Consider the following 16,949-nt stretch of genomic DNA (forward strand, 5'->3'; position numbering starts at 1 on the left):
ACTAGTCTTTCACAATGTTAATACTACTCAGTAGTTTTATAATTGTGAAGGCAAATAAAGAAATTTTTATTTTATTTTTATTTTTATTTTTGTAAATATGTCTCATTTATAAAGCATTTCAATGCTATAAAACTAAAAAAAAATAGATCCTACCAAGAGGATAAAACAGGGGAGGAAAGTTTGTGGCATGAACTTATTTAACCACGCGGGCAGAGCTGCAAACAATAGCTACTCTTTATATATATTATAGCATATTTACAACTACATTGCTTACATTTTCCAGCATCAAAATCGTGCACTTGAATCAAATTGCTCTGTACTTCTGGGAAGGTTGTCGATGCAGCTTGGTCATTATCTGTTGCATGACGAACATATTTGCAGCAAACATCCTTTGGTTTACACTTTTGATGAAATATATTATCTAAAACGCAGTTCATGTCATTACTTGCAATCAATGGGGGTGGAATTATATGGAATTTATAATATACTAGCTATACCCCGCAGTTTTACCGTTTTATAGCCTTAAGCCTTCGTTGATAAATGGACTACCTGAAACTGAAATTTTTGAAATCGGACTAATAGTTCCTAAGATAAGCGCGTTCAATCAAACAAACTGTTCAGGTTTATAATAACAGTTTACATAAGCAAAATAAACCTTTTTGGCATTTGAAGAAACTCCTTTGTATTTTCACTGGTTTATTACACTTGTTGTGACACGTCCCTTGATTGGGTAAACATATACAGGAATTTTGGGGACAATTACATTTCTTTATATTGTTATGAGAATCTTTTTTTGCGAGGACCTGTAGGTACAAAGGATAGGTGCCTTAAAATATTTTTTTTTTATGTTGGTTTATTACTTAATAATGATTTAAATAGAGATGCCCATTTGCCCATTTAACGTCTCGAGGGCTGGAAATAATATTTTATGTAATTCATTTCCCCACTATTTAAATGATCCCAGATATACGAAATTGTAAAAGTTTGTAAGAATAAGCAATCCAAATTCCATGGTATGTGAGTTACAATTATACCTTCAGTATTTCTGCTTCTTTGGCTTTATTCCTCGCCGCTGCAATCCTCAGATTTGCCAAGTCATCTAGAGCACATTCCTTTGTCAACAATTCCAATGATTCCTTATTTCTACAGCTTCCTTTATTCCAACATTGATCTTGTAAATAAGCGGTTATCCTATAATTCCTAGCGTTTTCATTGTCTGCTTTTATTTTAAGAGTTTCATCTGACTTCATCACAATTTTTTCTTTCTTTTTTCTTCGTTTAAAATCATTTTTCTGTTTCTGAAAGGAACGATCGAGTTTTTTCATATCATTCAACTTTCTTTCACTTGACGTCATTTTATTTTTAAGACAAAAACAAGTTGAAAAGGCGATAAAAGCTGTTTTAGCACGATTACGTTTTTTTGAGTCAGCTTTGGGCATACCTTCAGTTGGTGTATTTTTTAATTTACCCTTATTAGGATTATGTTTTTTATCAGAAGGTGTTTTGTTATAAATATCGTTTATTCCGTTTTCTTCTGTGGCACTTAGTTCATTATCTGATCTCGTATAGCAAATAGTTGCATCAGTAGAATTAATTGTCAATTTATAAGGGTTCACCATTTTTGTAGCAGAATTTAATTTTCGGTGCCTATTTCTCTTACACATATACTCCGTATGGTTTTTACGAGCACGTTTTTTTTCAAACATAATTACTTTAAAATTAATATTCGCTTTTAATTTCTTTGATATAATGTGATAACAACAAAAACAGTTTTTTGGAAACATGCAGCGTCTAACATTCCCTGATCTGAATAGGCATTTTGAAATAATTTTGTAAAATTGTAACATTTTCATTTTTCCACAATTATGAATTCGTTTTCTCTTTAAAGCTTTCGATTTGAATTTTGGTATCTTAAACTTATATCGTGATGTCTTCTTTAAATATCTTATTAAAAATCTCAACGATTTATACTTTATGTCATTTCTTTCATGTTTTGTTTTGCTTATCTTATGTCGTATATGATGAGTTTTAGCTTCATATAGAGCACAATTTTCAAGCACTTTTGAATCTTCATATTCGTAAAGTTGCAAATTATCGTCAAAATATTTTAAAAGGGATGTCATTTCTGAATATTCGTCTCCGTTAGATTTCGAATAACATGAGTAATGTTTTTCTTTTCTGTAATTTATCTTTGATTTAACGAGGCTAAGTTTGAAGTAATCTTTACTTGAATCTGCCTTGTACTCATTGATATCATAATCGCTGTCATCGTCGGTGGATCCTCTGGAAAATTATATCAATGTTTATCCTGTATAACCGGAAGAAAAATACTCTCATTACATGCATCCATATAGCATTAATTTATAATTCATGTACCTACTTACTGATCAAACTAATATCCCTTAATACTGGTTATATTAATTTAAAAATTTATTAGAGAATATACTAACCATCACATACAATTTTAACTACTTTTTATTATGTCATTAAAACCTCCTTGATCACATAATAATACTAAGAAAAAAGTATTTATCTACAGACTACACATAACAAAATTTACTTTTCCAAACTGATGTCACTTAGGTCTCCGTAATCTGCTGGAGACATGCAAATAGTACACATTTCACCGATATCAGTGAAACAACACCTACAGAATATTCCTGGACAAGATGATGTTTCACATCTAGAAATCAAAATTAAGGCTGGTTTTACAGCTTGCTGATAAAACCCTCGTTTTTTCATTCTTTGATAGAAATTTTCATACAGTGTTTAAGAAAAAGATAATAGAATACAAGGACCCTGTGAAGCCAGCCCTTGATCACATTATCACACTAATCCTACTATCCTACTTAATATTATAAACGCGAAAGATGTAAGGATGTGTGTGTGTGTGTGTTTGTTGCTCTTTCACGCAAAAACTACTGAACCGATTGCAATGAAATTTGGTACGTAGATAGCTGAATAACATACAGGCGACTTTTTATCCCGATATTCCTACGGTATACGGACTTACGCGGGTGAAACCGCGGAGCTCAGCTAGTATTATATATGCGAGAGTTTGTTTGTGCATCAATCATGCTAAAACTACTGAACGGATATTGATGAAATTTGGTATACAGGCAGGGTATGAACTGACTTGGGAGATAGGATACTGTTTATTTTTATCCCATTTGCTCCCTTGGGATCCTGATTTGAGAATGTTGATATAAATCGAAGTGGCATAAGATCGCACTAGAATTTTTGCATACAATAAACAGAAGGAAAAGAATGATAAGACTAGTTTAATTATTAATTCATAGCCTCACCTGATTAATCTCGTGTCAGGATCTTTTAATAGATCAATAGTATCACAAAGAAGGCAATGCGGTTCCTTAGGCAATGTTCCCAATAAACGACGCAAAAAGTTACACCTGAATAAAATGCAGTTCAATTGTACTCAATATACATACATAAGAAAAAAATCTCTGTTATACTCAGTGAGCATGATATTACCGAATATATATTAGTGAACAGTTTTTCCTTTTATCTTACTGTTCAAATTAAAGCGTTCAAGTAAATAAATTCATATATTTTACTTTTATGTATTTCTAAAGAAGTACATAACAAAATACTGACGGTATATGAGAATCCACCCAGTGTCGAAATGTGAGATTTTCCTCGCCGCTGTATTTATATTCGCGATGAAGTTTCCTTCTCGCTAACTTCATAAAACTGCCTGTAGAGTGTTATTATATAAGAAGTATATTAGGATCTATATGAATATTTCGTAAAAGAATAGTCCTCCTAATGTTAAATGGAATTATAGATAAATGTGAAGTTAGACCTGCAGAGAATGAGGTGTTTTGTTATGTTTTTCCTTCATTTTATCACTATCAAATAGTCTAAACCAAAACTCTAAACAACCCAAAATCCGAGTTTGATTCCTGATCAGGCAAATCGTCGTATATGATAGTACTGATCATTAAACGACCAAAAATCATTCACTGAAACAAATTAATTCTACCCGAGCACACTGAAAGTAGAGTATTTTAATATTATAGAGCACTAGCAGTTAGCCGCGGCTTCACTCGTGTCAATTAAATTATCTTAATAGTAACTACCATCTTTAAAATTCTTTAAAATTTTAAGAGATTCAAATACACATAATAATTGGACCTTCTGACAGGAATGAGTTGATTTATAGCGGTAAAAAGTAGTTCATATAATTCTCTACCCATCAAATTATATTCAGACATAAAAATCGTAGCAAAATACCACGATACGACGTTAAAAAACGACAAAAGGCAAACATATTTTGTCATTAATGACATTGTAGGACAACTTCTATAGTATTAAACATCATACCTCTAGTTCTCAAGATATGGTTATATAGCCAAGTAGCACGAGCCTTCGCGCGCTCTGGACGATAGTGTCCCATGATCACGTGGCGCAGTCGCAGGCCATACGGTTCGAATAACGCAAATAACCATAACAGTATTATAAGTATACCTGAAAAGTATTACGACATGGTAATCAATAAATTCTTAATTATGGCGATCCTTTTCAATCTAAAGGGATCTGGAGTAACGTACTCGTATACCTAAGAACCTGAGCTAGAGACACTGCTTGAATTAAAAAGGAAAGTTAAGAAAAGTCCCGTCTATCTTCCGGTCGACAAAGATGCCGAAGAGCACTCGAAAGTTTCTATGTATGTAAAAATGAATTACGCAAACAAAGTGTTTTATTAATTTCCTATCTGTAATCAAACTTTCAGACTTATCAATGTTTAACTTATGACCCACACTATATCTCAAACGTTTAAAGCTAAAAAATCGTAGATGGGAATCTTTTGATGACAGTAAAGTGTAAAGAATTTCAAACCTTACCAATCTGAGTATACCGTTGAAAATCAGGTGGATGTGGATTCGGTAAGCACGATATGGGAGAGGACGCTGGCACATGCAATGGTACCGTCAGTATATGAAAAATAGATCTTAACAAGTCTGCTCCGAATCCTGTGCCCGTAACTTTGACGCCACCATCGGGAGGACCCGCTATAAACAATATGAGTAATGTGATGGGATTTTCTGTTTCTTGGTCTAAAACATTTTGTCGTAGCTAGCTAGCCATCAGAAAATTTAAGGCAATTTAATGGGATGATACGATGTCTGTCACGTGTTTATTTAGCAATTTATAAATTTCTGATACACAGCTTCAGCCATTTCGATTTTGTCATAATTATCATTCAGCTTTTTCCTTGAATAGCACGGAGGCAAATATGATACTTACGCGGAATCAAAGTCTGGAACCGTCCGTGATAACGTATCGTCATCAGCACCCAGTATAAACTATAGTCTGCCACCATGTGTATCATCAACTTGAACGTTGTGATGGCCATGACCACAGCTGAACGCGATAGAAAAACTTTTTCCGTAGCCACTAAACGAAATGACGTTGTCTAAAAAAAGGTTTTATTATATTTATAGCTTTAATTTATATGCTTATACATTTTTTATAATTTGAAATTAATTACGGTTTTCAGTATTCTAAAAGTGCTTTTCAAACGATTCGTTAAGGTTTTCTACGTAATTGTTGTAAACAATCCTTGTCAGCTGTTGATTTTGTTCTCGATGAATTCTTAATGAAATTCAGTTTTGTATTACCTTAATGTCACTATAATAACAGAGGATTTCATTGAATATTTTCTTTTATACAAATAAAGTTTATTCTCACAGGAATATACTTCGCTTTCTCTCTCCTGTTTAAGGGTAGAATAGTGTCCCTTCCTTCTTGGAACCTTTTCCAATCCAGCTCATACAGCTCCTTTGTTACGTAGCAATTATCAAATCTGGATCTAGTTTCGTACATGTGCTGGTAATATTTGGCCCTAGCACAAACGCAGTTAATTAATTAAATATTGAGACTTTTTCTTGCTACGATTTGGAAAAGACCCGGGTTTATTCCCGCCTCGTGACCAATTTGTTTCTATTCTTAAAAAAAAACCCTCGTTTCAATTCTATGAAGCTAAGAAAATATAATAAAATTATTTCACTATTCAATGCAATCACAAAATGCAATCACAAAAATTATGTATTTATATAAAAATAATATCTTAAACAATTAATTCATAACGACGGTAGTACCAACGTTCGTGGGACGAACTAAATGTGCCCACAATGAAAAGGAAATACTTCGCGGTATCTAAAAGTCGATCAAGAAACTTTATTTGTAATATACAAGTAGTGATGTTAAATTGTTTTGTTTGAACCTACCTGTAGTACCTGTAACACTATAAATAAGGAAACTGTCATGACTGAGTTTCTTAAAGAAAAAATTGGTTAGGTAAATTTTTCTCAATACAATATTAGATGTATAATTAGATTAGATACTATATAAAAATAAGTCGGGTTTTCCTTCCTGACGCTATAACTCCAGAACGCACGAACCGATTTCCATGGTTTTGCATTCGTTGGAAAGGTCTCGAGCTCCGTGAGGTTTATAGCAAAGAACATTCAGGAAAAATTTCAACAGAAAAGTGTGAAAATCATTTTTCACATACAGCCATCTGGTGGCGAAACGGAGTTCGCCGGGTTTGCTAGTTAGATATAGAAATACGACTAGATCCCATTATGATCCATATTATAAGGAGAAACCATGATTATATTAAGTGATAAACCTACCTAAAAATAATAAGCAGCAAGAACAAGCTAGTCGCACAAGAACTCCAAGACAGCCAAGTCAGCAGCGGATCAGCTCGGTTCCGAATCTCGGTGATGATACCGGCCGCTACCTGACTGGCGGACTGACTCGCGTTGCCGCTAACTGTGAACCGGTGATGCACTTGCATGCTGGCATGGAACATTTTCTTCACCCGATTGGTAAACTCTCGTAATTCTAAAATAAGAGTGTCCTTTGTGTTTGTGGATGAATTATGGTCGATGGAACAGGAGTAAAAGTCAGCTAGGTACCTCATAATTTCCCGGATAGACTATAATATAACATTTATTGACGCGTACTTATGAAAGTCGCGTATACTTACAACGTCGAATGATATATGAACATCATTTGACATAACAACTATCACTTTAGTTGTATTTCTAGATCTTTCACTTTCCAGTGTTGTTTCAAGGAGGTTTTCCTTTTTACTACACTTAATTCATTTTGTCGAAAATCTATGCATAGCAGTATTAGTTATTGTATATGTAAACTAATAATATGAAGCTGAAGAGTGTTTGTTAGTTTGTTTGAACGCGCCAAAAAATTGCTGGACCGATTTCATAAAATTGGATATAATTAAATCTAAAATTCTCATTTGATGGAATACCATTAATAACGAGTAACGAGGTAATTTTACTAAGTACACATAAATAAATAAAATTTTTTAACTCACTTCTTTTTATTGTAGCAGCAAATGATCCTTTAGCGAATTCATCCAACATACACAATTCTCTATATGTCCTAACAATTTCGCATGCCGATTCCACTGTGGTCACATTACATAACCAAGACAGCTTTGGTCCCAGTGTAGATATGCAATTCGGTATACCTTTAGCTAAGACATGCATACAATGTTGATACGGCGTTCCTAGTTTTCGATTGCAAGTATTGACTGTTTTATTTAACCAGTTGTATGATGATTGGATGATGTCAGCTGTAATTATTAATATTTAAAAAACAACCATTACCATTCGCATAATATTACCTTCAAATACGTTAAAGTTAAAAGACGATACAGTAAAAAATATATCAACAAAATATATTAAATAGAAATAGAGATAAACTTCATAATAAGTATCGTAATCGATTTCGAAGCTGGAGATTTTGAATATATATAATAAGCTACCCATATTCAAAATCTCCAGCTTACAATAAAAAAATGAACCCGTGATTAATTTACAAAAACCCAATGTGAATTAAAATCTTATTCACGCAGTCTTCAACCCACCGATGCTAATCACCAATCCTTGAATTTTCTTCACAACGCCGTCCAATCTAGCGTTGACCTGGTTGATTTTACCCAACATTACGTGAACGCTGTCCTTGATCGCGTTAAATGGACTTTTCGCGGAATCAGTTAGCTGTCGCACGTTGCTTTTTATTTGCTCCTGTGATATTGGATCAATAATCACGTATATATATATAGTAGTTGCACCAGTTATGAATACAAAATAATACCTAAGCAATTTGTGAGCCAATAATACAGAGTTTATTAGTGGTTCTTCCATGCAGAAATTGCACTCCGAACCGGTATTTTGTAGATGCAATATAAAATATAATAGGTAACTACTCCATACGATTTATTTTAAGTCTTTGAGTAACGAACCACCGACAAATTCCAACGAAAAAAACCAACCACCAAGTAAATTCTTCTTCGAGTTCGAGTTATTTTTCAGCGTGACGAAATATCGGGTTTTTCTTTGAATTTTTTGGTGCTTCTTTACTCAAATAATTACAATAAATCTTTAGGAGTCTTAAAATAGGTAAAAACACGTCAAAGATATTTTAATAATCTTACATTTGAATACGAAATTAATTTATTCGCTATGTTTATTCTAATGCAATTCGTTTCAGAAAATTACACTTGCTCTGGGTCATAAAATACAGTGACGAACGCGTAATTGTCTTGTGAACGAATAACAGAATAAATTAATTTATATTTATAACCTTGTTATATATAGTTGTAGAGAAAATCCTCCTATAATCCTATCCTACTAATATTATAAATGCGAAAATTTGTAAGGATGTGTGTGTGTTTATTGCTATTTCAAGCAAAAACTACTGAACCGATTGTAGTGAAATTTGGTACGTAGACAGCTGGACAACTAAAATAACATACATTTTTATCCCGATATTCTTACGGGATACGGACTTAGGCGGGCGAAACCGCGGGGCGCAGCTAGTATTATTATAAAACTCTCCTAAATTAAGAGTAATTCATACTCAGAGATTACCAGTACCCACATTAGTATCAAAGGTACTGATTATTTTATCGTGCTTTCTAGAAAAAAATATATTAATTCCATTACCAAATAATAATTACAGGGTAGGTAAGCTAAGTATAATGAAACACCAAATCCATTGTGGGTTACATTACGTGATTAACAAAATGTCATTGTATAAAAACCCGCATAGCTACTTACCTACATTCCGGCTTTGTATCCGCATGGATTTTAATTTTCAGAATACCTACCTAACTACTAAAACATTTTACTTTATAATATAATTGTTATGTTTTATATTTACAGTTTACGCTTACATTTCTGGAAAAAGATTTTAAAAAGAACTTGCGTTATTAACTGTAGTGTGTGTTAAATAAAGGGCAACTTAATGCACTGACACGCAATTTTATCTTCAATGTACGCCGTACGCACACATGTATAGTCAACAATCGATCCAATATTGGATCATTAGTGCAATGGCGCCCTCTTTGTTTTAAGATATTGAAAATTAAAACATGTTTAATGCGACAGAAATGTGTCGCAATTAGCAAAGTCGAACATACCTGACTGCAAGCCATAGATTCGGTTAATACTTCTGAATTCCTCAGTGTATTAGTGGCTGGTCCTGTCAGGATAAGTATCAAAGCGTAGCATGTGAGGGTGTACCTTCCGATACGCGAGAAGAATTGAGGAATTAAAAGAAATACTAAACACCTGAAAGAGAATGTAATTTTTTCTTTATGTGTTTATTATCTTCAATATCTACGGCTTAATCTTGTTCAATTGCGTTTGTTAATTTTTGATTAAAAAAAAATCGCTTTAGAGGCTGCCCTGAAATGTTTTCTCTTGAAAGATATACTGACACTTTCATTATACTTATGCAATTTTCTTTTCTTTTTAAATTGATTCTCCACCGGCAATCGAACCCCAGTCTTTTTCAGCACAACACTGTTTAAGAGTTGCACGTAAAAGAAGTACACAATTCATTGTATTTCTTACTAGAATGTTCTATATTTTAATGACATCTATGTGTGTGAAAGGTAAAGTAAATAAATGTATTTCAAAACGTACACACCGCTATTGCGTAGATATCTATAAATATTGATTTAATACTTTACTTTTAATACCTACCCATAACTTAGGCCCGTAACAAACAGATATTGATCGTTTAAAAAATTCGAAATATTATTCGAATAAATTATTGGTACTGACAATTAATTAGAAATGCAGATTTGCTTTAAATCATTAATGAATGGGGCTCTAAAATTCGCAGTTGTTACTCTACTTTAACTATAGGAAGATTATTCTAGCAAGTATAGGTATGAGTGTGAATAGATTTGTGAATGCTTTGCACTATTACTTCTACTTTCATAGACTAAGAAATTAAAATGGAAGCGGAAAAGAAAATCTCTGTATATACGACCTCTAAAGAGCTCACAAGTGTGAGTACATATTGATACAGAAACAACAAATGCACCGACGCGACGCGATGAAAAACAAAGTCTATGTTTACCTAATTCTATAGCTGAAAGCCAGTCCCAATGTGAGTAAGACGCCAATAATAGAACTCATTATGGTAGCATGTACTAGCGATATTGACAATTGGAACACAAAGAACATGAAGCCAAGATATGTGAGCAAGATCCCGGCAAGGAAACCTATTAAACTCTTCAATAGGAAATTAGGAAACGTTTGATCTGTTCTCAAATACAACAACATGTTTGATATCTTCGAACCGTCTGGAAACATTTTTTTAAACTGGCCAGACATTTTTCGTTTTGTATCGTAGCCATATATTCGCCATTTAAGTCCGGAATCTTTAGGGACTTTTGTATTTGATTGAAATATGGAATTTATTTTCTCGTTTTCATATTCGCGGCGGTGCTTTTCTATGATCCTTGCTTTCCAAAACGATGCGAAATATGCCATTTTCTGTCTTTTATATATCAATATAATCTTAAAAATATATTTCGCAATGTATCTCCTTCGGTAAATGTACTCATTTTTGCTCTTTAGAGATAAAATTAAGTTCTAAGTAATAAGTAATCGCATCAAAGGCTTTGATTTGCGAAATGACGCTTTATAAAATTTATTTTCTGCATCATTTTCCAGCCTGATTTCACATAATAAGTTATCGACAGAGTTACAAAAAAGTTCATATTATAATACATAGAGAATTATTTAATTCTAATGACATTTTGCTGTTATTACTATTATTATTCTTATATTTATTGGGTCATGTAACTTATACGAGTCATTTAAATCAGATATAATATTGAACTAGAATGCATTTATATTTATTGCTACCTTCGATATTTATATTATTATATAAGAAATTTAACAGACCTAGCAATAATCTAGAATCACCCTAAAGATCGCTCTAGGTAAAAAAATGCGACACTAAAATATTATTCATTGAACGCACCCTTAGCGTAATAAGGATGTTGTCTATTTCGAGATCAATTTGTTGAAGATATTTTCTAATTAGAGTTCTTATTTTAAGCAATATTTATTTCATGATCGCAACAAATTATTTTGGAGTTCATTGACTTAGCTAAATTGTCAATATCTGAATTAAAGTGCCGCTCGTCTCCGGCCTTTGCCTGCTGCTCTGCGCAAGGTTTCATTCATAAAACATGCGCAGAACACTGCATTGCTACAAAATCAACTTCACTTCGAAACAGCTTATGAGCTATATTGCCGATATTCTGTTGGAAGTCTTATTTTATTAAAATGTGCTAAACGGTATTGTCTCTATTTGTGGCGCTTCTTTGAAATCAGTGAGAAATATTGTGAAAATGTGTAGATGATCTTTAAATTACATTAGTAGTTAAGAGTGATTTAGAATTTCATTGAAAAAATCACGTAAGTGTCTGCATTACTATAACTTTAACAAAATGTTCACGACATCTAAATTAAAGTCTCTGTAAATAATTACATTGTATAAAATTCTCAAACAAAACAGCAATACAGAACGAAGTAAAACATTTTTAATAGTATTTACACTTGTATTTTATTTAATACAATGACTTCTTGAAGACGATTATATTACCCATGAGGATAAATATAATACATAGAAATACATAATATGAAATGAACGCGTTCTTTTACATGACGTCAAAATCATCAGCTGCTTTTGACAGTTTAAAGTTGTTTTGAAAATATGACAATAATAAAAATAAAAGTGCGATGTTTTCTTAATTCGTTATGATCGGCTCAGTCAATTAATAAAATTATTATATTATTAAGGGAATATAGAAAACGAAAGTGATGTATTAATGTAATGTTAAAGTTTAATTAACTTTTATAAAGCGTGAGGTATGTTTCGCGGATCCGTTTATATCAGACTTAAAATGGAGAGGATCTTAATTCGTTCATTATAAAATTAAAGATATAAAACAACATTTTGCTTATTTTCAGTTAACTGTCTTTACTAATAACACAAAACTTAACAGTTTGTTTGTTAGAACGCGCTAATCATAGGAATAACCGGTCCGATTTGAAAAAATCTTTCAGTGTCACTATAAGACATCAACAACGTCGTGGGTGAAACCGCGGGTAAAAGCTAGTCATATGATATAGCTTCATTAATACTTTGATATAATATTTTAGCAAATATCAGATGTTTCTAGAACAGTATTTCTTATTGTGGTATATATTTATAATTTTATTTTCATCAGAGTTTCTCGTTTCAAGCTGTTTAAACTTTTTATTTTTTAGAAAATATATTCTAATATTATAAAGAGGAAAGCTTTTTTTTTTGTTAGTTCATTTGTTACATTAATTCAGAAATTTAGTAAAATATGGCAGCTGGAATTTTGCTCTTAGTGGGTACAACATGTGCTGATTACTGAAAATCAATCATTTTTATAATGAATTAGCTTTTGCCCGCGACCTTCCTCTTGAATCACTCTATCTAATAAAAAAAATCCCATCAAAATTTGTTGTGTAGTTTTAAAGATTTAAGCATACATATACAGAGAAAGCAACTTTGTTTTTTACTAATGTACTAATATACGAGTTTTTGGCATAATGCAATAGTTTCTAATTAGTTCTGTTACAATGTTATATTTATGTTTTTGTATCTGGTATTCATTTTACACAGGAAACATTTTATTATTTATAAGCAAATACTTAAATAGACAAAACCTTTTACCAAAAACTTTAAGACAAATTAATATTATTGGCGTAAACTGAACTTAAAACACTTTATCTCAAATACTTCTTGATCAACAAATAATTAATTTACTTAAGAAAGTTACATATTTACCAAGTAATAGTAGTTTATTTTATTATTATCTGTCAACTTTAGTGAGACCTGGTAAGATGGATTGTTATTATAAATTTTCATCATGTTTCTTGAAAGAAATTTAAACTTGTATGATTTTTTTACTTAACTTATTAATATTAGATATTAAATAATTACTAAATTGTTACTAAAACTTTTTTGATATTTTGATTTTATTTATAATAATTCTTTAGTCCTCACTCATCTCAGGGTCTACTGGTAGTCTACAATTTCAAATATTTCTTCATCATTTGAGAGGTATGTTATCGCTGAGGGTTGTACAAGTTATACATGTACTATGAGCAAAGCTGGGGCAGACCGCTTGCACTGCATCTATTGTAAAATAAATAATTATGGGACTAAACATTGCTTTTGTTCATGTTAATTGAAGAAGAAAACTTTATGAGCAATTTATTTCATCTGCCTTATATCCTGGTTTGGGGAATTCAGGCACATTAAGAGTATGTAACTTTCAGACAATGGACAACGAGCAGCCTCATCAGGAGTTGGTGAAATGCGTGGTGGTCGGCGACACGGCGGTGGGGAAAACGCGCTTAATATGCGCGCGGGCCTGCAACAAGCACGTATCTCTGTCGCAGCTGATGACTACTCATGTGCCCACTGTTTGGGCGATTGATCAATATAGGATCTATAAGGATGTGAGTTCATATCTTATACCTTTAAACGAGCAATTCTTGTATATATATATATATATATGTATAATTGGAATCTCGGAATCGGCTCCAACGATTTTCATGAAATTTAGTATACAGGGGGTTTCGGGGGCGATAAATCGATCTAGCTAGGAATTTTTTTTAGAAAATGTCATATTCGTGTTTTATTCGTGTTTTTTTTTTCCTGACATCTATTGGTGAATAATAATACTATTTTGCCTCGTAGATAGCTGGACAACTGAAATAATGTCATATTCGTGTTTTATTCGTGTTTTTTTTTTTCCTGACATCTATTGGTGAATAATAATACTATTTTGCTTCGTAGATAGCTGGACAACTGAAATAACACATAGGCACTTTTTATACCGATATTCCTACGGGATATGGACTTACGCGGTTTCAACCGCGGGTCACAGCTAGTGTTTATTAATGTGTAACACCGTGTTCTGAATGTGAATTCTCTCCTTTTCAATTAAGGCATTACCTTTCTACCCAACTCATTCTATCAAATTATATTATTCTATAGGTTATTCGACATGAATCCTGATTTTGCAAGACTTGATGGGCGAACATTAATCAATCGTTAAGTTTTATGAAATTTACTCATTTTCTAAGTTATGTTATTACAAAATTAGGACGTGAAAGGGAATAAGTCCCAAATTTTTCTTATAAAAGATTGTTATGTTTAGGTATTATTTAGTAGGATCGCCTAGTGTCGAATTGACCTTCAACTTTGAAAATAATGAAACCTTCTCAACTTAACTAAATTATTAACAAATATGTTAAAAATCTTATCTGCACAATCCATCAAAAGTATAATATAGTAAAGAGCATTGAACTTTTTGAAATCTGTGCTTAGCTTGACATGCCATTAACTTAATTTAGGTGTAACCTAAGTGTTTACTGTATGGTATAATTTATTCAGCGATAATATAAGTCATACCCACATAACTATATAATTAACTTTTTATCGAAACATGAACGTAAAAGTATGTAATCGATTCTTAGAAGTTATTATTTATCACGCAAATGGCTCTGCCAATGTAAGCCTGGGGTATGAAATCATATTTCAGTGACTTCCTTCTAAAGTGAAGTCCCGTGTCCCCTAGTGGGGCCTGGGGCAGATGATGTACATCTGTTTCACTGATCGATTTTTTTTTACGGACAAGTAGGTGATCAGCCTTCTGTGTGCTGCCAGACCGAGACATTTTTTTTGTTTCCCCACCGGGAATTGAACCCAGGACCCCTCGGTTCTACGCACACGCGTTAACCACTGTACCAAGGAGGCGGTTTATATTATAAAGTACTCAATCATATTTCTTAGACTTCTTTCTATAGCAAGGCAAAATTTTCATATAATTGGTGATATTTTGGCATATTAATTGTATATATGTATCGTATGTATCGCCGTAATCCAGGTATCATTTTTAATGAATTTATGTCATATTTTAAGAGTTCCTAAAATAACGCATAATATCAAAAGCATTATAATAAAAGCCCTGGGGGCTATTGTGACGTCTTAAAGCAGTACTAATTCCATTATGGGAAAGTGATGGCGCTAGACGACCTGTAAATTTTCCGTACTGGAAATAATAATGCTTAATATATAATAATAATTTTATTGTATCTACGTAATACGTACCGTAGATATTTAATATTATATCTAATGCAGATATCTTATGAAAATCAATAGAAAGTTGTTCTTTTATATATATACTACCTTCGCCCTACGGTTTCACCCACGTAAGTCCGTATCCCGTAGGAATATCAGGATAAAAAGTTGCCTATATGTTATTCCAGTTGTCCAGCTGTCTACGTACCAAATTTCATTGCAATCGGTTCATTAGTTTTTGCGTGAAAAAGCACAAACGCACACACATCCTTACAAAGTTTCGCATTTATAATATTAGTAGTTAGGAAGTAGGAGAATAACGTCGTCTTTTACGTTCAAGGTGTTAGAAAGATCATGGGAAGTGGTAGATGGTGTGAATGTATCGCTGAGGCTGTGGGACACCTTCGGTGATCACGAGAAAGACAGAAGATTCGCCTATGGAAGGTATGGTAACATTTATATGTTCGAAAATTGTTTAGTTACACCTTGTAATGTTAAAAGAAACTATGTTTTAATAATTTCAAGTGTGTTTTACTGCACTATATAAATAACTAAAAAATTGTTTTTTTTTTAATTCTCTTTGGTCCAAAAAGAAAAGAAGTTTTGTTACTCAATTACTCTGTGGGTTTTCAACCGATTGACGCGATTCTTTTTCGGTATGATAGAAAATTGTTGTCATTTGGTTCCATTTTCGAATTTAGGGAGGGAAAAATAATGCCGACGTCTATGATCTGGCGCCTAGAGCGAAATCTGAACTCGCTCTCGCTCCAGAACTGGCATGAAATAAAAAAAAATAGAATATTAATATATAATAGTAATATTTATTTAATACATAAATGACAGATGACTTACCTTAATATATGTACAAAGTTTCATATAAATATATCCGTTTAATGTGGGTCAAAATCGAGTCTGAGGGAGTCGATTACACACAAACAAACAGGTCAAGCAAGTAAAAGTGTGTTTGTAGAAATTAGTTTTTTCAATGTTTTATGTAATTTAGCAAAATGACTTGGAAACTCTGATAAAGTCTTTTATCAATCTATAAATTTGTAAACGGATCATTAGATTTATTAAAAACAAGCAAGGACACGGAAGATCGATATTACAGTTATTTCTAAGCTCTAAGTATAATTATACATTTCGAACAGAATTAAGTGCAATAAAAAATGTATTAAACCTATACACTTAAACTAATAACACACAGTTTGATACCATAAAACAATTGAGCTATAAATGATGAACATACGTTGACAACCTTCGACAAGCCCTACAATGTTACCTCACATTATAAAATTGTACACATATTGCTTTAATCCGCTTGAATATCGGCAGTAATGGCTATAAACAAACTGAGCTTAATGACGCTCTGAATGCATGTGAGTCATTAAAGACAAGTATTAGTGAACCTAGGTTGGCCTAATTATATGTAGCTACGTAGTACATGTAGGTAACCT

At 32.5% G+C, this 16,949-nt stretch overlaps 2 protein-coding genes across 6 annotated transcripts in view; one reads left to right on the top strand and one right to left on the bottom strand.

Moving 5' to 3' along the window:
* Nucleotides 1-10,847, bottom strand: part of LOC119838028 — a 17,132-nt gene extending 6,285 nt beyond the window's left edge. Inside the window, exons 1-16 of the mRNA XM_038363841.1 lie at nt 10,432-10,847; nt 9,482-9,632; nt 7,925-8,084; nt 7,370-7,630; nt 6,660-6,873; nt 5,713-5,866; nt 5,269-5,437; nt 4,866-5,033; nt 4,345-4,488; nt 3,616-3,715; nt 3,306-3,410; nt 2,561-2,683; nt 2,228-2,283; nt 1,035-1,711; nt 656-803; nt 275-421 (exon numbers count right to left, since the gene is read on the bottom strand). Coding sequence (XP_038219769.1) covers nt 275-421; nt 656-803; nt 1,035-1,711; nt 2,228-2,283; nt 2,561-2,683; nt 3,306-3,410; nt 3,616-3,715; nt 4,345-4,488; nt 4,866-5,033; nt 5,269-5,437; nt 5,713-5,866; nt 6,660-6,873; nt 7,370-7,630; nt 7,925-8,084; nt 9,482-9,632; nt 10,432-10,847 — 3,193 coding nt within the window. The remainder of the gene's footprint in view (nt 1-274; nt 422-655; nt 804-1,034; nt 1,712-2,227; nt 2,284-2,560; nt 2,684-3,305; nt 3,411-3,615; nt 3,716-4,344; nt 4,489-4,865; nt 5,034-5,268; nt 5,438-5,712; nt 5,867-6,659; nt 6,874-7,369; nt 7,631-7,924; nt 8,085-9,481; nt 9,633-10,431) is intronic.
* A 721-nt stretch (nt 10,848-11,568) lies between these two features.
* The window catches only part of LOC119837901 (rho-related BTB domain-containing protein 1), a 25,633-nt gene continuing 20,252 nt past the window's right edge, over nt 11,569-16,949 (top strand). For 3 of the 5 annotated variants that reach the window (XM_038363687.1, XM_038363688.1, XM_038363689.1), the window contains exons 1-2: nt 13,686-13,865; nt 15,833-15,936. In XM_038363687.1, coding sequence (XP_038219615.1) covers nt 13,686-13,865; nt 15,833-15,936 — 284 coding nt within the window. Of the gene's footprint in view, nt 11,784-13,400; nt 13,465-13,682; nt 13,866-15,832; nt 15,937-16,949 lie in introns of those variants that run through there. The other 2 variants (XM_038363685.1, XM_038363686.1) reach the window with 2 other exon arrangements.

This window comes from Zerene cesonia, chromosome 29 (genome assembly GCF_012273895.1).
Source record: "Zerene cesonia ecotype Mississippi chromosome 29, Zerene_cesonia_1.1, whole genome shotgun sequence".
NCBI classification, from domain to species: domain Eukaryota; kingdom Metazoa; phylum Arthropoda; class Insecta; order Lepidoptera; family Pieridae; genus Zerene; species Zerene cesonia.